Source organism: Elephantulus edwardii, unplaced genomic scaffold (assembly GCF_000299155.1).
Source record: "Elephantulus edwardii isolate Elephantulus edwardi_28Jun2011 unplaced genomic scaffold, EleEdw1.0 scaffold00189, whole genome shotgun sequence".
NCBI classification, from domain to species: Eukaryota; Metazoa; Chordata; class Mammalia; order Macroscelidea; family Macroscelididae; genus Elephantulus; species Elephantulus edwardii.
Genome location: NW_006399939.1, coordinates 5,015,435 through 5,037,451, shown reverse-complemented (window position 1 = coordinate 5,037,451; position 22,017 = coordinate 5,015,435). Strand labels below are relative to the sequence as shown.

At 44.3% G+C, this 22,017-nt stretch overlaps 1 protein-coding gene across 1 annotated transcript in view; it reads left to right on the top strand.

Annotated features, from left to right (window-relative positions):
• EXT2 (exostosin glycosyltransferase 2) overlaps window positions 1-22,017 on the top strand; it is a 157,724-nt gene that overhangs the window by 45,527 nt on the left and 90,180 nt on the right. Inside the window, exon 7 of the mRNA XM_006896751.1 lies at window positions 20,718-20,849. Coding sequence (XP_006896813.1) covers window positions 20,718-20,849 — 132 coding nt within the window. The remainder of the gene's footprint in view (window positions 1-20,717; window positions 20,850-22,017) is intronic.

The following is a 22,017-nucleotide window of genomic DNA, read 5'->3' as shown; positions in this document are numbered from 1 at the left end:
TAGGCCGTCAGAACGTGGGTGACGTGCGGATCTTCTTTTTTTTTTGGCTGTGGACGCCCTTCAGGACTGCCTTCTTGGCCTTCAATGCCTTTGCTTTGGCTTCAGTTTTGGGAGGGGCAGGGGCTTCCTTCTTCACTTTCGGCGCCATCTTCGTAGAAAGCAATTCCCCCTATTTTTATCTGCTCTTTATTTGCTAAATTATGATTTTGTTGAATTTTTAAAAATCTGATGGGGGGAAATGATGGAAAATAAACTTAGAGCAAAAGCTCTTCTTTGGAACTAGGACCCAGGTCCACACCTCAGGGAATGTGTGCCCAGGGCGCTCACTTTGAGAGGTGGTTACTTTGAGAGTGGGTTCTCTCTACCCCCTGCAGCTAGTCCATCAAACTACCAATCCTGCTACTAAAAAAAAAGCAAAAATCTAAACTTGTATTTGGGTTGGGGGAACAGTTATCGAATAGAGCCTGCTGAGTGTGAGCTGAGGGTAAAGGAAATGTGAGTGAACTTACAGGATAAGTCAGGAAACAGGAACCCCAGTGGCAGTGAGGTTAAAACACTAAATGGCTAACCCGAAGCATGGCAGTTTGATTCCACAAGCCACCCAGTAGGAGATAGATGTGGTGCTGTGCTTCCGTAACAATTACAGCCTGGGATCTGTCCGGGAGGATCCCTGTGAGTCAGAACCCATTTTTTTTAAGTGGTTGCACCATTTTTTAAAATTTATTATTAATTTTAATGAACATTTACAGAGACTTTGGATTTCCATTCATTCATTGTTGCACTTTTCTCCCTGCCACCCCACCCCCACACACTCTTCTCTTTGAAAAGTAAAAGAAAAATTCCACATATCTTAGAACTCACTATTCCTCCCCTCCTACAAAGGAGAATGAATTGTGATGTAGAAGAAACCATTTTCCTAATACGCACTGCCTCCTCCCTGTTCTCCTGCTCCCTCCGCTTCCCTCCCCCACTCCTTCCCAGCGAGCCCAGCTGCTCTGTCCACACTGGGAACCGGGCTGCGGAGCAGAGATGAGCCTCAGCCCCCAGATGCCTCGGGCCAGGGGCTAAAGCACTCCCATAAATCTGCGGCTCATTTTAGTGCCACGTGAAAACAGTGAGAGCGCCTGGTTTCTGTGGCCCCTGCCCTCCTCCTTTATGGGCTCTTCCTTCTAAAGAGGCCCAGTGGAGTCATTTGAAAGTTCTTATCAGTTTGCTGACAGCTATATGGGCCTTTCTGCCGAGTTCAGGAGCTCAGGCAGGCGTGTGAAACTTCGGATATTAAAATGGCCAGGCAGAAGGGATTGAGGGGCACCGGAGTGACTCAGAGGTAAAAACAAACAGCTGGCAGGATCGCTAACATCTGCAGGTCCAGAGCTTGCCATGGGCAGGGTACATTTCCCCTCTGTTCTTAGTTGCAGAGCCGTAAGGACAGGAGAGGGTTTTCCACGGGCTTTCCTTGTTGCCCCGATTAGAAGTGCCACTCCACTGGCAGTTATCTTCCAAGCTTGAGGCAAAGGAATTGGACAGTGTTGGAGGGCTGGGATGCCCAAGGTGGACAGTGCCTTTTGTCCTTAAAGGCAGTCTGAGCGTCCAGACTCAGCTTGCCTGTCTTTGCCAGCGCCAGCCCGCTGTCTGTGTGTCCACAGTGCCATGATGATCAAATTCAGAGGGACTGTCATCATTCGGCCCCACTGCCCCTTTTAGCCCCGATTGCTAACCCCTCTGTAATCCTCCCATAGTGCTTCTTGGAAACACCAGGCCCTCTATAAATGTCATCCTGGGACAGTTGGCCCCTTTCAGCCGCTTGGTTACAGAGAAATGCCTCGAAGCGGCTCTTCCCTTTCCCCTACCACTCTTTCTCTCTTTCTTTACTGGAAACCTCTTGCAGCAGACAGCTGAGGGGAAGGAAAAACCATTACCTGGATGGAGGCCAGCCGCTTGACGGAGCCTCAAAGTCTTTGGCATCTCCCGACCAGAATGCTTTTCCAGGCATTTTTTAAAAGAGCATCCTTGCCTGCTTCTCCCTTCAACTTTCCAGTTCTGATTCCAGGGCGAGTGGGCTGGGCAGAGTGTGCCCTCAGAGTGGACATTCTCTCCTCCTTCTGAGTAAAGTGATTAGAAAGAGATTAGTTGTGATAAACATAAATAGAGTGGATGTATTTTTTTACTACTCTGAGCTGCCTCTTTTGGGCACAAACACCATATTTTTCATTTTGCTAGTAGATTTGGACCTGAGAAATTTTGAAATATGTTTAATTTAGAAAGATTTTGATTTAAAAGAGCCATTTAACTTAAGGTTGAAGCAACAGAAAGAAGTTTTTGTAGTAAGTTAGTCAAAGCTGTTTATACATAGCTATTGATGTGGAACTAATGATTTTTGTGGAACAAAGAACTCTGCGTTGTTTTTATGCTCACATAGGTCCTGTGGGGAGAGTAATTAGGAGTAAGCTTAGAGACATGCTCTAGTCAAAGCCCACTTATAACTAAATTCAGTGTTAAAAACTTATGCTTTAAGTCTCAATAATAAATCATATCCGGAGAGACCGGCCAGTCCTTGGAAAGGGAAATCATGACTGGACAAGTAGATGGTCACAGAAGGTGAGAACGACCTTCAACGAGATGGGTGACACAGTTTGCTTAAGTTCAGCGGAGACTGAGGACAGCACAGGACCGGGCAGAGGCTCCATCTGTTGTAAATTGAGTTGCTGTGAGTTGGAGTTGACTCAATGGCACCAGCAACAACCACAATGCTAAATTATAGGATGTGATGATGTTAGGTGCCGTTGAGTCAGAACCGACTCACAGCTGACCCTCTAGTGGGTTTTCAGAGGGAGGAAATTGCCCATCCTCCTTCCACGGAGCAGCTGGTGGATTTAAACCGCGTGCCTTTGGGATTGCAGCTCAGCTTCTTACCAGGAAGCTACAGGAAATCCCAATTACAGTATACACATACCTCCCCCATACCTAACCCACATCAACAAAACTAAAACCAACCAACGTGCAGTGGTCTGGCTCATGGGAGCCCTCCGCTGGCTCTCCAGAGTGAGAAATCTTACCAGCAGTCAGCTGCCTCATCTTTCTTCTTTGGAGCAAACTGGTTTATTTGAGCCGCCAGGGTTTTGGTTAGCAGCCCAACATGCAAGCCTCCATCCTACCAGACCTTGTTCATTATAACTTTTTAAAATTAATTGGAAGTATATGATAAGCTCCTAAGAAACACATGATATGACATTCTTCATTACAAAGCCTTTTCCAAGGACCCAGGCTCGTGGGGTGATCTCGATTTCCTTCTTGGGTTGATTAGAGAGTTGCCGGTAAAGTTGGCCCTGGGGTAATCCCTTCTAGAGTCCTGATAGGGGACACTGCTTTAGGAAGTGGCTGCTCTAATAGGGGTGTTAAGTATTCATTTGTAGCCCATTTCACACTTGTCTATCTCTGGCGCTCATTCCCCACAGAGTGGGCCCGTTTGCCAAGCATTTTTAAGAAATACTCATTACAGGACATGGCAGTGCAGGTTTTGTGCATTCATTTTATACCTACGTAGAAAACTTTATAGATTGGTCTACAAAGTTATATCTTTTTATCAAGTGTTCATATGGTTAGCCAAAGAATTTGCTGTTTTCAAATCTTCAGTAAGAATTAAAACTAAACCATATTATTTATTTCGATGTTAGAATATCAGTGAAATAATGTGCATGAGTAAAAATACAGGACTCTGTACTTATGGGCATAGATATTGTTGCAGGCATTGCATTATTACCCAAATAATGCACGTGGTACGTGGTTTCTGTAAACCACATGACACCTCCCCATGTGCTCACCTCTTACGCGTGCTGTGTGCATCATATGAGTGTGCATGTTGCCCTTGTGAGCGTGTTACATGTGGAAATGTGTATATATATTCTGTCTCCCTCTACATTTTAGAGCCTGGGCAAAGTTAAGGTTGGTTAATATAATTTATATCTTTGTGCCACTAATTGTACCACTCCATTTTACCATTCTTAGGAACACAGTGTAATAGTCACATGCATTCACTCCATTTATCTTCACTTAAAGGCTTTTTATGCCAAATCAAACCAGGATAATAAACTAGAAGTTGTTTGTTGTTGTTAAATGTCATCAAGTATGATCCATAGTGACCTTATGAACAACAGATGTGAATCTCATCCTCACACTTCCTGACATACTACAGCCCATTACAGCAGTCACAATGTCATTTCACCTGGTCGAGGGTCTCTTCTCGTTCTCTGACCTTCCACCTTTCTGAGCATCAGGTCTCTCCAGGGAATAGCCCCTCCTGGCAACATGTCAGATGTATGCAACGTACGAAGCCTCATCATCCTTGCTTTCAAAGAGCACTCTGGCTGCACCCTCTCCAAGACATATCTATTTGTTCTTTAGGCCATCCGTAGGATGTTCAGTGTTCTTCTCCAACACCACAGTGCAAAGGCATCAATTCTTCTGTCATCCTTATGTACTATCCAGCTTGCCTAGCAAGTGAATGGCACGACTATGGCCTGAATCAGACTCACCTTAGTCCTCTGTTTGAGGTTATCTTGTCGTACTATAGAAGTAGCTCCATGTATACCATTTCAGGAAGTGGTATCTCTCTTGATGGGTATTTTGAAGGCTGATTTGTTATATTTAAATGTGCTTGCTGTCTATTTGATTAAGGAATTTAATAGAGCAAAGTTTTTGACTTTCATATGCCAGTCCTTTGTTATAAGAAGAAGATGGTTGCTTTTTAGGTTTTTGAAGTTAGTATATGTATTAACATGTTAAATTTAAGGTTCATTTTGCCAGGTCTTGATAATCTTACACACGGAGCCCTGGTAGCACAGTGTGTAAAGCTTGGCTGCTCAAACCCTGCACCCTCCCCAGTGCCTGCTCATTTGCTTTGTTCTGTTAGTAGTCACCCTGTTTTATCACATGCTGATTTGCAGAAGGGAACTGCCCCTTAGGGATTCCTTGGCTGGGATCTTGGGAGAGCCAATCTCCAAAACCTTTCTCCCTGTGAGTCCCTTGGTGGGCCCTAAATGGTATCTCATTGCCATTTTGAATTATATTTCTTTAATAACCAACTCGGGAGCTCTGGTGGCCTAGTGGTGAGAAACTGCATGGCAATCCCAAAGTCACGTGGTCTGAATCCACCCGCTGCTCCACAGGAGAAGGATGGACAGTCTCCTCCCGTGTGATTTAACTGCCTCTGAAAACCTGCTGGAGGGTCAGCTGTGGGTCAGTTCTGACTCAGTGGTACACAGCAATAACTGACAATAGTAAGCATCTTTTCATGTACTTGCTGGTCATTTGAGTCTTGTCTTTGGTCTCTTCTGGCCCTTTGCCCATTTTTTTTAAATAGGGCTATTTGTCTTTTATTATTGAAATTGTAATTCTTTCTATATTTAGGATGCTAAATTTCTAGAGAGGAAATGATTACATAACATTTTGTCCTATTCTGAAGTTATTTTCTTTACTTCCTAGATAAAACCCACTGCAAAGATTTTTAAATGTTCTGAATTCAGTAATCTTTTCCCGCCCCTTCTTCTGTTGCATATGCTTTTGATATCTATGGTTCAAATAAAAAACTAGATCCTAAAAAACAAAACTGGATCCTGAAACTTTACCTTTATGTTTTGTTCTTAGTTCCATGATTTCAGCTCTTATATTTAGGTAATTAAGCCTTTTCAAGTTACTTTTCATATATAGTATGAGGTATTGGTCCAACTATTGCTTGGTACACATGGTGATCCAGCTGTCTGGGAACAATTTGTTGAGGAAACCATTCTTTGTTGAAGAGACTATTGATTTAACAATCTTGTAAAAAAAAAACAAACACAAAAAAACCCCAAAAACAAACCAACCCACCAAAAACCAAAGTCATTTGGCTGTAGATGTATGAGTTTCTTTGTGGACTCTACAGTCTCTCCCATTGGTTTTGCGTCTTCTTATCTGTGGTGCAGTCCTTGGGAGATTGTGCTGCTAATGCAGAGGTGGATTTTATCTGATGCTTTGAATCTACCAGCAGCAACTTGAAAGGTGTCTGTCTCTTCCCATGGGATTTATAGCCTCCCGAAAACCCACTGCAGAGTGAGGTCTGAGTTGCTCCTGACTTGTTGGCAATAACTTTGAGTTTCATACTAATGGCCGGCTGGTTAGTGTCACTCTGTAGAACATTTTGAAGTCAAGAAGTATGAATCTTCCTGCTATGTTCTTTTTGAAGATTTTTTTGGCTCTCAGGGGCCTCTCACAATTGCAAATAACTTTGAGAATTTACTTTTCCATTTCTATAAGAAAGGCTGTTGAAATTTTAACGTGGCTTGCTTTGAATCCATGTATCACTTTGAGTAGTATTGACATCTTAACACTATTGCCTTCCAAACCAGGAGGACAGGCTCTCTGTCTATGTATTTATGTTTTGTTTCCTTTCTTACACGCCATCCCTCTGGTAGGGGAGTGGGGAGCACAGATCTCTCTTGACAGTTGCCACCACAATGCACCACAGTTCCTCTTTCTCACAGGTGTATGCCACTCTTCAGGTGAGCAGGGGCTGGGGAAACAGTCTGAAAACCTCTGACACAGCAAGTGCCACTGCTACGAATTATCTCCCTCTTTTCAAACTCCCAATTTTGGGAATGTACATGGGAGTTTCCATCCAGAGTCATGAAGAAACTTGTCTTAATAACCCTTGCTAAGAAGGTAGGACTCTTCAACAGCAAGAAGCTTATAGAGATTCAAGTGTCTCTGATCAGGTTGGAATAGTGATCAGCAGCACTGGATCAATATTGTTCTCAGTTTCTCTTCTTCTGGGAATCAATAGTAACAGGAGAAAGAGCTGCTGTGTGCCTTGAGTGCTTCGTTAGCAGTTGTGGCCCAAAGGGGAAGAGCATCTCCTTGGCGTTCTTTGTCATTGCTATGGCATGAGATACGGAATAGCAGAGAGAGCGAATAGCAGAGAGAGCGTGCCTCCAGCCTGGCACGGCATGATGATAGCTTACGGGATGAATAAGCCTCTGAAGCATCTGCCCTCCTCTGTCCCTTCACATGCCATGTTTGTGTGTTTATTTCAATTAAAAGGATCAGGCCTTTCAAGTATCCCTGACTGCTGTAGGGCTTGTTTTAGATGCGCCTTCTCTAATCAAACAACCATGTGCTTGCTTTCTCCTAGTCTTAGCATAGCAAACATGGGAAATCTCACCCCAGGCCGATTCTTTTATGATTAGCTGACCCCAGTTGTGCTCTTGTTTATTTACTCTTGATGATAGATTGTGAGTAACGAGTAAGTATCCAGTCCACCTTTCAGCCACTCCATCGAACTAGCTAGGAGAGGTAACTGGTCAAGAGACTTGCTGTAGATCAAGCTGAGGGGACAGTGGAATTCAGAGAGGTAGGTAGATCAGGAAAGTGGCAGAAATGCATGTCTCGTCTCTTTGCTTAGAAGGCTTGACCAAACACAGTTTTATTGGTCAGTGGCTCCTGCTTTAGTAACCTTTGACTTCTGTGGCTCTTGGAGGTGCAAACCACTGGCCGGCCTTGCCTTTGAACTCCTCATGGCTCCTGCCACCTCAAAGACTCCCAGTCAGAGCCTTCTGTTTTGCTTGGGACCTCACCTCACAGCAGGGTTTCGGCAGTTGGGAAAACTGATCCACCCTTAGAACATTGACATATTTGAAGGTGATACCCCTGAGACTTAAAACTTATGGCTTTCTATTTCAGGAGCTGTCTGTCACATGTCAAGAAACAGGACTCAGGCCTCCAGCTTTTCCTCCTCCACCCCTTCTTGTTTCCCACTGTAGAGGAGGTCATAACATTTGAACACTCCCTAAGAGTATTCACCAAGTCTTCTCTTACCCTCTAACTCTTATGCCCTCTTTTCTTCAAACTTTGCCCAGGCAGCATTTATTTTAAAGGTTTTGCTGGAGTTCCCCCTTACTCTCCAAATAGGACAAAAGCGTGACTATCACAAACCATCTTTGGTGTCAAGGAACATACCTGTGAAAATGGAATTGGGAGGGTACGTGGGACCTATGAGAAGTCCAGTCTTAGTGCCTCCAGATCTTAAAAGCTCTGGTTGTAAAATACCCCTGCTGCCCTTAACACTTCTGGAAACACTGGAACTTGCAAGAAGCATAGAAAATAGCATGGATTGTCTTTCTGCATCTTCTTGGGCTCTTGTCTATGGAACAGGAGAAACTGACGGGCGTTTCTGGCAATCTATGGAAGCTAGATGACATTAGTATAAATTTTTTGGCAAGAAATCGTAGGGACTCATCCGAAGAATATTGAGTAGAAATTGATCCTTGTCTCATGATAATTTTACCACACAAAAGGAAAGAGCACTTGGCCTCCTTTGAAGTCATGTGCTTTCCTAGAATAATATTACTAACAATAACATTATCTTTAGCAGAAAGAACTCTCTGGCCAGACCTTGTCCTGCCTCAGAGCAGAGGTGGAGGTTTCCGCAGGTACTCACCGATTTGTCCGAGGCACCAGGACTGATGTTACCATGGTCTTCCTCCGTTGTCTTGAGGGTTTTTGTGACTGTGGTCATGAATTTACATTTCCCCCTTTTGCCTAGAGAAGGGAAAAATGAACATTCACCTAAACTGTTAGATCTGCCACTTATGTCATCTTCAACCATCTTCACTTTTATAAAAAATAACAATGGCTACCTCATCATGTTTTCACGAGGAAGCTGCTGATACTCCCTCAGCACATACACACAGACATACATGCCCTGGACCTGGCAATCTGGTTCATTTTGTCTGTTCATTTGGAATGTTGGTCTTGTGTGCTGCTGAGTCGGAACACCTCAAAGGTGACCCTCCAGTGGGTTTTCAGAGGCAGTAGTCGCATGGGAGGATATTTCCTATCCTTCTCCTGTGGAGCAGCTGGTGGAGTCGAACTGCGTGCCTTTGGGATTGCAGTGCAGGTTCTTGCCAATAGGCCACTAGAGTTTAGTAATGAATTAAAAATAATTTTTTTTTTAATGACAGAGACTTGGGCCTCTTGACCAAGATAAGATGTGACCTTACGCATTTCCATATGTTTTTCAAAGCTGTGGCTTCTTCTTGCTTAATAATCAGGACACATGTTGTTTTCAAAATCCCAGGGAGACAGACTGATTTATCATGTGAGGCCAGAAGTGTTGGAAGCAAAATTAACTTTCAGAAATAAGTTGACTTTTGTCACCTTTTCTCCAGAAGCATTTGTCTTCTTACCTTGTGTCTTTTGGAACATTCCAGAATGTTCCAAAGCTTGCAGGAGCCCTGCGAGTCCATTGGTAAAAGAATTCATCTGCCAGCCAAGAGTTCAACCGTCAAACCCCCAGCCATTATTCATGAGAAAGATGTGGCAATCTGCTTCTAGCAAGATTTACATCTTTGAAAACCCCCTGAGCGGTTCTGCTGTGTCCTGAAGGGTAGCTTGGAGTCAGAGCCAGCTCATTGGCTGCTGGTGGGTAGGAACATTCCTGTGTTAAAGATAGTTTTGAGTTTGCTCCTTCTTGCCTTCGTTTTCCCGGTTCGCCCCAGTTGCTAATAATTTGTTCTTTTCATGCTAAACCCTGTTGCATTATAGAAAAAGCAACAAGTTGGAATTCCCATTTGTCATCTGTTCCAGTTCCTTCTCTGCTAAAAACTAAAGTTTTTAAACTTTGTGGAGAAAACAACCAAATATTCATATGCTGTGTGAACAGGAAAGAACTTGTAAGTTTACATTGACCCTTGAAGCAAAATGCTTTGTTGTTGTTGTTGTTATGTGCCGTCGAGTCACTTGCAACTCATAGCAACCCTATGTACAACAGCCCTAAACTCTGCTCTGTCCTGTGCCAATTGCACTGTCTCTGACACTCCAGTCCTGAATAACCCAGTCACTGAATCAATCCACTTCATAGAGGGACTTCCCCTCCTGCGCTGTCCCTCCACCCTCCAAGCATGATGTCCCTCTCCAAGGACCGGTTTCTCCTTACAACATGTCCAAAGTATGTTAGACGGAGCCTCAGAATCCTTGCCTCCGAGGAGCCGCCACCTGGTTTAACCCTTTCCAGGATGAATCTGTTTGTTTTCCTAGCAGTCCATGGTACCCTCAATACTCTGCAACAGATGCTTCAGGTCCTCCTCAGTTTCAGCAAGCAGGGTTGTGTCATCTGCATAACGCGGATTGTTCCACCAATCTTGACCCCACATTTCTCCTCATAGAGCCCAGCCTCCCAGATGCTTTAGGTTGTAAGTTAAGTGCATTATTTTGTGATCAGAAAGGACTACCTTGGGGCTTCGCTGTTGGTTCTCGATGTTTTTCTAATTTCTAAAGAGTACATGCTGTAGTCATTTTCTCTTGTCATACAACAAGTGGAATGAACTGCATGTTAGTTCTGTAATCATTCTCCACAAATAGAAATACTGAGACTGTAGATAAACAGGAGGAAATTTTTGCTTCTAAATGGACGGCATGTGCATACATATTATACACACACAGAGCCCCCTGGGGGATTCTCTAGCCAGCTCCGTTTGAGAAGAGCATTGAAGTACTGGTTCATGTACTTGCTTATTTGTCTAACCTTTAAGTGACTTGTGGTGTTGAGTGTAAGAATAAGATCTAGAACTCTCAGAGATTAATCTAAGAGGGAAATTGTTGTATATTTAACTTTTCATACAGAGATGGAGCTGCTGCTGATGTTGAAAATTCCTCAGAAGTCTTTGAAGCATGCTAGGGAGACGTGGCCCAGAAGAATATGTAAAATCTTCTTCACCTTAAGGCCAGGAAAACAAGCTTAGATGGGAGAAAATGATGAGACAATCAACAAAGATGCCGTGGAGAGAGATTTAAAAGAGCAAGCCAAGTTTCTGAGAAAGTTTTCAAGTCCTAGGAAAGAGAAAAAGGGCCCATTTATTATGACCCAGAATAGTTGTGTTGGCTAATATTAAGCGGAATCCCCACCCCACCCTGCATATGCCTATTCAGGGAGCTCTGGCGGCCTGGTGGCAAGAAGCTGCACTGCAGTCTCAAAGACATGAGGTTCGAGGCTGCTCCCCTGGAGAAGGATGAGTGAGCAGTCTCCTCCAGTGTGATTAACTGCCTCTGAAAACCCGCCAGAAGATCAGCTATGGGTCAGTTCCTACTTGACAGTACACAACAACAACATGTGCCTATTCTGTAAACAACATTATAATACACGGAGGAAATGTTGTCAAGGCTTGAACTCTTCTTGGATCCACCACAGAAACAACAGTCAAGGAATCAAACCACATCTTGCATTGGGGAAAAAAAACTTCTTAAAAGTGTTAAAGAGCAAAGATATCACTTCAAGGAATAAGGTGTACCGGATGCAAGCCATGTTATTTTCAGTCACTTCACATGCTTGCAAAAGTTGGGCACTGAATAAGCAAAGATTGAATAATAGGAAACCTTTGCTTTCTGGTGTTGGCGAAGAATACTGCCTATGCTGTGTACTTCCAGATGCATAAACAAATCTGTTTTAGAAGAACTGCCCCCAGAATGTTCCTTAGAAGGGAGGAGGGCAGGATGCTATCTCTCATACTTTGAGCATGTCATCATGAAGGATCAGTCCCTAAATGACACCCTGGTTGGTAGAGAGTCACTAAGAGAGTCTCATTGAAAGGAGACCCTCAGTGGGCTGGGTGGCCGCAGTGGCCACGATAAGGGGCATCAGCACAACAGGGACTATGAGGCTGGCCAGAATCTGGCAGTGTTTCTTCCATGGTTACTGCGAATCAGAACCGACTGGACAGCACCTAACAACAGTGTGCCTCCTGGGTAGAGGCTAATTTTAAAGAGACAAGGCCCACTGGGAATTCTAAATTCTGATGTATTGTTGCTGCTGTTGTTAGGTGCCGTCCAGTCAAGCATGACTCTTAGCGACCCTATGAATAAAAGATTCTATCCTGTGCCATCCTCACACTTCTGACACACAAAATATCAATCCATCTGGTTGAGGGTCTTCCTCTCCTTCGCTGACCCTCCACCCTTCCCAGCATCATGTCCCCTCCCAGTGAATAGCCCCTACAAGCAACATGTCCAAAGTATGTGAGGCGAAGCCTCATCATTCTTGCCTCCAAAGAGCACTCCGGCTGCACCCTCTCCAAGTCGTATCTGTCTGTTCTTTTGGCTGTCCATGGAATGTATTTTTAGATGATTGGAAAAGTATGATAAAGCCAAAATTAAAATTGAGATTTAAATCCCAAGAGAATTACTATTAGCCATTCTTAATAAGAATTACTGGGCTCCACATGAGATCCTGGGAGAAGAACAATTTGTTCATGAAGGTGTGATACATTGGATCCCGCGCAGGGTAGTGACCACATTTAAAATGGTTCTCAGCTGTTTCCCTGGAGCAGTGCAACTTAAAATAGCATCTTTGCTCATACAGCTCTGTTGCTGTTACTGGGAAAAAGTCATTATGTCATCAACAGTGGTATTGTGTCTTCTTAATCTATTCCTGTTTTATAAGGTGTGTGGACTTTCCTCTGGTGGAACCCTGAAGCCTCCCACTGGGGTGAAAAAGAGTGGGAATCCACAGAAATACTTCAGTGTTTATGAGACAATTGTAGCACAGGAGAAAAAGACCCTGGATGAGATGGATTGACACAGTGACTGGGGAAATGGGTGTAGGTGTGTCGGAAGACAGTGAGATTGACACAGGATAGGGCAGGCTTCAGAGCCATTGTACATAGGGTTGCTATGGGTTGCAGATGACTTAATGGCACATACCGACAACAGGGCCTCCCCAAGAAAATAATTGATAACTTAGTCACAAAATGGGCAAAAGACATGGAAAACCTTTTCACAAAGAATGATACTGGGCAAATAGACACATGGAGAAATGCTCAAAATCACCAGCAACAAGAGAGATGCAAATCAAAACAGCTATGAGATACCATTTCACCTCAGTAACAGTAGCAAAGTTTAACAGGAGAGCAAGCAATAGATGCTGGAGAAGATGCAGAGAGATTGGAACTTGGAGAATGGTTCAGCCACTCTGGAAGGCAATTTGGCATTTCCTCAAAAAAGCTGAACATAGAGATCCTATATGACCTCATATGCACTATTGTGAAGAAATGGGATCTTGAGAGTTGGGACACAGGAGGAGGCAGAAAAACGGGGACACTGGCTCCCTAATTTTGGTGAACCAGTCCTACCAACAGCTTCACACTTCCCATCTGAGTAGATTACTCAGTCATCATCTGTTAAGCCAAACCTCTGTCATTTTAGAGAGTACATATGGCACCTTTATCCTTGGTGGCTAGGATTTGGAAGCTCCGTCTCACGTACTTTAGCCATGTGGCCAAGGAGGGATCCTCCCTTGGAGAAAGACTTTATGCTTGGGACTGTGCAAGAGAGGAAGACCCCAGATGGGATGGATTGATGCAGTAACTAGGGCAGTAGGATAGGTGTGTCAGAGTCAATGAGATTGGCTCAGGACAGGGCAGGCTTCAGAGCAGCTGTACATAGGGTCGCTGTGAATCGCAGGCAACTCAACAGCACATAACAACAACATATGGCACTAGCCACAAAATGTTGCTAGAAATGTGAATGTTAAATGTGGTTTTGGTGAGGCTTTCAAAGAAGAAGAAGGAACATGTAATTGGACAATAGAGACAGGACTATCTTTTTCATGGCAAAGAACTTTTCTGGGTCATGTCCAAGTGGTGTGTGGAAAGTGGAATCTATATGTGATGAATTTGGATGGACATTTCTCATCAAAGGGACTACGTAGTTTCTCCTTTTTGTTTATAGTAAAATGCATGAGGAAAAGGATGAACTTTAAAATGAGCTGTGTAAAATGAAGACAAGACTTAAAAGATTTGGAAAATCCTGTTGTACAAACTTAAGGGCACATGTCGTACAATTTTGATCAAGGACATGGCTCCACAATCTTTTGTAAAAGAGATTAAGCCAGTGACTAATGGATGGATCTAATCAACAACCCCAGCAGAAAGCTCATCAGCTTAGACTGAAGGAGACAGAGAAAGAACAAGGGCGAGAACACGGTCTCTTGGAATTCTGCAGGAAATAGGCCAAGAAAAGAAGGGAATCATCCTGGAGTAGCTCATTGATTGGCAGGACTATTGGAAAGAGTATGGGAAAAGGAGCCTTCTCTAATTGAAAGGGTGGGACCACATCTCTGGGATCTGAAAGGGGTGAACCACAGAAGAAGTTTGCTCCTTTCCAAATACATTCTGGAGTATGGGGCTGCCATTAATGTGTGCCAGGGAGATGGAATGACTACTCTGAGCTGAAGGGATAGGGCTTCCATGCTCGGTTCGGGGGTGGGGGGGAAGAAGGGGGTGCCGAAAGAACAAGGTCTGGTAGAGATGAGGGGTAGGATGGGTGCTCAGATGGACCAGGAGAATAGGGCCATCCAAAGCTGAGGAAGTACTTACCCTGCTAGTGGGCAGAAAAGGCAAAGATGAATGTCAGGACTGAGGGGCCTCCACCCAGGATCTACATGTCATGACCAACACCCAGAGTTTGGAGGGAGGGTCATTGCCCAGATTGTCCTAAAGAACAAAAATCAACGATTATTTTCAAGTCTTGAAAGCTTATAAATTGTTCTGCTGTGTTTGGTACTTGGTGCCTGTCATCCCTTCTTTCTCTCTCACTTGTGATGGAATAGTCCACAGTGTGTCTGCTCTACTCTTGGACTTCACACACAGATGACCTGCAGGCTAGGTTTCATAGGCTCACAGATGAAGAGGGACTTAACCCCAGATGTTAATATCCCTAAAGTCTCACTCATGTTTGATTAGATGATTCATAAGGTGTGATTTTTAAACTTGGGGTTGATTTAAGATTATTTTTTTTTTATAATGGATGGATGATGTGTTTTACATGTGGCAATTTCATGAATTTTGTGGGGCCAGAGGGTGGGATGTTGTGGATTGAATTGTGCTCCCTAAAAATACATTTTGTGAATTTTAATCTGTATGCTTGGGTTATAAACCCATCTGGGAGTCAATTATCTTTATTACTTAATGAAATAAGATTAGGGTAGGGTGTGTCTTCAATGAATATCTTTTGAGATTTCTAAGAATTTAATGAGTTGATCCCAGCTCTTCACTTCAGCAGATTTTCAGAGGACAGAGATGGCATGGGAGGAAATTGCCCACCTTCCTCGGTTGGAACCACTGGTGGATTCGAACTGCCGAAGAGACACTGCCTTTGGGTTAGCAGCAAGCTCCTTATGGACCACACCATTCTTTGGAGATGTAGATGAATTAAGCAAGCAAGCAAAGAAGGCAGAGATGGGATAAAATATCAAGGTGTGTGGAGATCGCGGAGGGAGCAGGAAGCCAAGTCCAACACAAGACAAGAACTTCATACGGAGTCGACAGAGAGCCGTCCCCTCACACTGGCCCTTGAGTCCAGGGGACAGCTGTGGGAAGAGAAACTTATGTTTGTGCAAGCCATCTGCTTGTGGCATCTCTGTCACTGCAACGCTGTAGATCGCTAAGCTAGACAACATTACGAAAATCAGACCAGAAGCATAGCTGGTTGGCTTAGTATTTTGTAACTTTTGTTGTATTGAAGCCCTTTGACTGGGGTCACACTCAGGAGATTCTGATTGGAGGAGAGTCTAAAGTTCACTGACTCATTAAAGGGCATTGGAAAGGTAGCGTCCAGGGCAGATGTTCTTGGACTTCGGATGTACATGTTCTTGTACTACTTCAGAGTAGTTTGGGCTGTTAAATTATCTTGTTTGCCCTGTTAGGTACTTGTTGTTGGTTGACATCCAGTCAAGCACGATTCATAGCGACCCTATGAACAAAAGGCCTGAAGCCTTTCTATAACTGTCATCATTTATCAAAGTTCATAGAGTTTCCAGAGGGGTGCTGTTTAGGAAATGGGTGCCACTCCTGCTTCCGTTAGGTACTTAGAAGATTTGAATCCATGGGGGAGTTCTTACTTGCCTGAGTTAGGTAAGCTGGCCTCGTCCCTGCCATCTCCTGCTGCCAGTTCTGACTTTTGAGTGACCTCCTCTAACTCCACCCTCACCCCTGGGAAGAGACTGACCATCTTCATCCCTCTAAGTGGCTGGTGGATTTGAACTACTGACCTTCTAATTTAGCAGCCTGGCACATTATGCACTACCCCACAAGGGCTCTTTACCCTCCAGGAGCTTTGTAATGTTTGAAAGCTGCATAGACCTTTGTAGACCTTGTGTTTTCAAATACACTTATTTTGTAATATCGCTATATCTGTTTAAACAAGAACAGTTACATGTTTTGTTCAAGGTCATGGTAGGAGGACCTAAGGACGCACCTCTTCAACTGCGAACCCTCACAATTTGGAGTGACTAGGGAATCTGCATAGCTAGGAAAGAGATCCCTTAGTTAAGCTTCCAGGTCAAGATCAATGTTGCCCATGTTTTAGAAAGTAAGAAGGGAACAGTGGTGCTTTCATACACGGCCAGTACAGCTGAAAAGCCTTTCCTGTCAGGCAGTGAGCGGCTGACACCATGTCCTGGAGGGGCTGTAAATGATGACGCCTTCTGAGCACTTCAAGGTGTGAGAGTGTGCCTGCAGAAACACTTAGGCCTGTGAAGTTCACTTAACCTCAGGCTGAGACACATGAGCTATGATTATTGGCAGAGCTTGCTTCCTTTCCGAATAAGCGGCCGCTTGGTGGGCAGGCTTAGATGATTTGAGGCATCTTAAATTAGAAGCTCTGTTCAGCAGTTGTGCCTTTGGCTAGTGTTCCAGGTGGTTTTGTTACCCATTCTTGTTTACTGAACCCCCATGTCAGCTGTCCCCGCTGTGATTAAAAGTGAGCAAGCAGAAAGCCTTGGAAGACCCTCGTTAAGTATTGCTTAATTTGAATCTGAATTAAGATGGGAAAAAACATATCAAGATGGGTAGAAACATAGGTAAATATTCAGGACGTATGTTTATATGTGCTATTTTGTGAATTTTACATGTTTGGTCATTCTAGAATAGACTGGAAAAGAGAGCTTCAAGCATGTTTAAACCTGTTAAGTCATGACTGGTGAAGAGAAACCAGAAAAGATCTGAATGTTTAACATTTTGGTGAACAGGAACGAAAGCTAGTAATACAAGAAAAAAAAAATTAAGACTCAAAGGCTTACATTCTAGTGTAAGACTGGGAAGAGCACATGGGCCCGTTTAGGAACCTGATGTGGGAGATTGGGTTATTGGCAGAACTGTGGAGAGTGACGTACACTCAAGTGACTTGTTTGGCCGTGAGCTTGAGCTAGGAACCACTGTTTCCCCACCTGCAGGCAAGAGATTCGGTTGCACTGCAATTCATAAACCTCTCTGATTGGGAATCATGTTCTGAGCAGAGCCACACAAGTACTAATATTTCCTGTTAATGCTTTGCCTAAATTTTATCAATTCAGCTCTGTTCTGGAGTTGCTTCCTTGGCCATGATTGGATCATGCTGAATGGTTTTGAGCTCCTGCGGGGAAGATCGGACTTTAGACCTAGAAATGATGGAGTAGAGGCATGACTCTGAGCCAGGCATGGAATCACCTTGCATAGACCCCACTTGACCTTTCTTCTTGGTTCCTGAGGGCCTTGTCTAAAGGCTCATGAATGGGGCTGGAAGTGGTCCTGGGGCTCACATGGTGAGGCCATTGCATTTTTTGGAGGATGTGGGCTTGAGGAGCTTCCTAGTTGATGAAAGTGTCTCCCTTCTCTCCAAGGTGGTGAATCTCTTCTGAGATACAAAAGTACCTTCCAAGTCTTACTGTGCATTCCATGTTCTGACTATCAGAGGATGTTTGTTGGAGATGTTTCTCTTTATTTTCATTGACTGCTAATCTGGACTCTTTTTGAGGACTAAGGTGCACCTGATTCAGGCTGTGGTCATATCCGTCACTTGCTATGCATTGGAAAGCTGGACAGTGACTAAGGAAGACAGAAGAAGATTTGATGCCTTTAAGCTATGGTGTTGGAGAAGTGTGCTGAAGATCCCATGGACGGCCAGAAGAACAAACAGATATGTCTTGGAGAAGGGGCAGTCAGAGTGCTCCTTGAAAGCAATGATAAAGCTTCATCTTACATACTTTGGGCATGTTGCTTGGAGGAGATTATTCCTTGGAGACGGACATCATGGAAAGTTGAGGAAAACGAGGAAGATCCTCAACCAGATGGCTTGACACAGTGACTAAAGGGCTTGAGTGTGTCAGAGATGGTGTGGATGGCACAGGATAGGACAGGATCAGTGGTTGATCTGAGTTGTGCTCGAATTGACAGCATCTAACAAGGCCTCACCCTGCGTGTCTCTTCATCTGTATCCTTTTTTGTTGTACTGAAGCTGTTATAACAGGTGTGGTGTCTCCTGTGAGTTCTGTGAGTTGTTCTTTGGTGATTAGGGGTCAGAGGGAAAGACTGTGTAGACAACCAGGGCCTGAGCTGAACACAGAGGAAAGCTAAGATTTCGTAGGACATAGTTGGCACGTGGCATGGGATTCGTTATCCACCACACAATCTGGAGTTGGAAGTGAGTGAACTTTGTTTCCCTGTCCTTGTTTGCATAGTTTATAGAGCAGACAAGAATCTCTATAATTGACTCTAAATGTAGCCCTGGTGGCAAGGTATGTGTGCTAGTGTCAGGCTGCTAACGGATCTACCAGGTTTTCTGGGGAGAAGAACGGGCCGTCTCCTCCTGTAAAGGTTTACAGCCTTGGAGACTGGATGGAGGGTTGCTAGGAATCAGAGCTGGCTCCATGGCAGTTGTTGTTGACCTCATAGTTGACCCTACAGTGGCTTTTCAGAGGCAGTAAATCACACAGGAGAAAACTACCCATCATTCTCCTTCAAAGCATCTGGTGGTTCCAAACCGTGTGCCCTCGGGTTGGCAGCAAACCTCCTTACCACGAAGCCACCAGAGCTCCCTCCATGGCAGTGGGTTTCGGGTTTTTTGTTTTGTTTTGTTTTAATTTTTTTTAATTTATTGATATTTTAAAGGAAGTTTAGCGAAAACTTGGATTTCCATGCATTCATTATTGTACATTTTCCTCCCTACTCCATCCCCAGTTCACTTTTCTCTTTAAAAAGATTCTTTCATTGTGGCACATTTCTCTCCCTCTTTCCCACCCCATCTGTCCACTTTGCTGTGCACCCCTTATTCTGACTGTTGTCATGCAATAATACCTAATCATATATATATATTTTTAGACAGTTCTTCCCCTTATCAATGCAGTATGCATTAATTATCCCCTCTTTACTTAGTTTTCCCCTAAATCCTATCCCAGTCCTATTTTATAACAGTGACATTATGCAGTGTTTGTACTTTTCTGACTGAGTTATTTCACCCAGCATAATGCCCTCCAGGGTCACCCATTTTGTATAATATCGTAAGATTTCCTTGTTTCTCAGTGCTGCATAGTATTCCATTGTGTGAATATACACACCTTCCCTACCCATTCACTTGTTGACGGACGCCTGGGTTGTTTCCGTATCTTTGCTATTGTGAAAAATGCAGCAAAAACCATGAGTGTGCCTATATGTGTTTGGGTAGCAGTTATGGTTACTTTAGTGCATAGTCAGTTTAGGGTTTTTTTAAGACTTAGGATAGTCAAGAGAAGTAAGCCCGTATACCCACCAAGAGATAGGTACATTAATGGATATACCATATGTACTTAATAATTGCTAAAAACTGGTAACATCTTAAATGTCCATCTAGATAGAAAGTGAGAGGATTGTGGTATAATCATATAAATGAGATATTATACAGCCATAGAGGGGTCTCTTGGTAAGATGTTGCACTCCTAACCCAAAGGTTCGCAGTTTGAATCTACCAGATGCTCTGCGGGAGAAAGATTGACAGTCTCCTACTATGTGATCAACTATTTCTGAAAACCTATTGGAGGGTCACTTACGGGTTGGCTCTGACTTGATGGTACCTAACAACAACAACAACAGCTTGTAAAAGAACAAGCTGCTATTGCATGCAACAGTGTGGATCAATGGTACATATGTTGTGCTGAGCAAAACCAGACACAGGAAAGTAAATACTGTGTGATTCCACTTATGTGACACTCAAGAGTAGACATGTCAGAAGTCAGAATAATGCTTACTGTTAGAGGCACCCCTCAGCAGGTGCTGACTGAGCAATGGCACGGTCTGGAATGTTCTGTTTACTTGGGCAGTAGTTATATGTATTTGTATATATGTAGGGAACTCTGGTGGCTTACAGGCAAGAAACTGCACTGCGATCCCGAAAGCACCTGGTTCGAGACTACCAGCTGCTCCTCAAGAGAAGGATGGGCAGTCTCCTCTTGTACGATTAACTGCCTCTGAAAACTCACTGGAGGGTCAGTTGTGAGTCAGTTCTGACTCTATGGTACACAACAACACCATCACCACCAACACAATATATGTAATAGTTCATTGAGCTGTGTACTTAGACACATACACACGCACACGCACACACACATACACACACATATCTCCAAAAGCAAGAAGAGGAGTGTAAATGTAGTCCTGTATAACCTAGTCATGTCATCTTTTCACAGTCCCGGTTTCTCATGTGTCTGGCTGGGGTCAAGTGTGCACTTTCCCCACTCACATTCTACTTTGCATTTGAGCGAGGCACAGGTAACAGGTAGAACGGAGCCGGTTTAAGCAGCAGGAGAGCCTCTGCGCAAGGGCACTTCTCTCTGGGAGGATGGGCTATGATAAAGCATCTGGTCCTCTTGCTTGCTTGCTCATTTACCAGTCTTGCTTTTCTCGTAGGCACGGTGGTTCTGGGAAGCATATTTCCAGTCAATTAAAGCCATTGCCCTCGCCACGCTGCAGATAATCAATGACCGGATCTACCCCTACGCTGCCATCTCCTACGAGGAATGGAATGACCCTCCCTCTGTGGTAAGTGCATTCCAGTGAGAGCCGGCTGAGGCATGGCCTGGCTGTCTGCATGGGACAAAGGAGCTGCGGGAGAGTTTATAAATCGCCACTTTCTGAGACGAAAGTGTACATTTTTCTACTTGGGGCCTGATGAGACCAGCTTAGCATTCAAATGATGATAAAAGTAAGAAACACGGAAACACTACCTTCTAGTTTGTTTTAAATGTCCTTCAGATGACAGGCTGTTTATTTATTGCAGCGATAAATGGGGAAGCATGGGTCCTGTTGGAAATCAGAGACTTCCTGACGGCTTTTGCAGTGGGAGTGCTTAGAACTGGCAACTGATCTGTAAGCAAACTTAATAATAATAGCTTCTGTTTTGAGTGCTTGCTCGCTGCTGGAGACTTTGAAGTACATTATTTTTATTACATGTCTTAACATCCCATGAGGCAAATAATGAGCAGAAGCGATTTGAGCCACTGCGGATTGCTGTGGTCATTAGCTCAAGACTATGGCTGAGGTCCATACAGAGGCATTTCTTGCAGAAAGACGATGTGACAAGAAGGTATTTCTTTGCTTGAAGGAGTCTCAAGGGACTGGAGGAACCATGGCAGTGGCTTCCAGCTATACCATCCTTCTTCCTGGAAATGCCTGAACCTCCAGGCTGGAACCTGCTGTTTCCCAGCTGCTCTTAAACAACCTGCGTGCCCCAGCTCACGGCCCTCCAGTCTTCCATGTATGAGAACGAGGCTCTTCTCCGTTCTTCACTCTAATCGTCAGGGTGTCCTGGCCAGTCCTCCTTTGCAGACAACTCTCCCGTCTCTGGTGGGTTCAGTACTGACTGGGCTATTGGTCCTATGGGGCTGCTCGGCCGTATCTCTTCTTTGTGATTGTCCAGTGACCCTCCTGCCCTGTTTCCCTCTCATCCTTCTTTTTTCATCCAACCCTTAGTGAAAGCCAGGTGACTGTTGGGTGCTTGAGAATAGGGAAACTGAAATGGCTCCTTTTTCCTCCTCACCTCAGCACTCATTTGGAAAGCAGCACTTGTGGGAGGGGTCCACCGTGGCCCCTGGCATCCAGGGAGCCATGGAAGTGGAGAGGCGTGGCCCTGGTGTACAGGGTGCCGTGGGAGTGGAGAGGAGGAGGCCTGGCATACAGAGTGTCAGGGAGAGGAGAGGCGTGGGCCTGG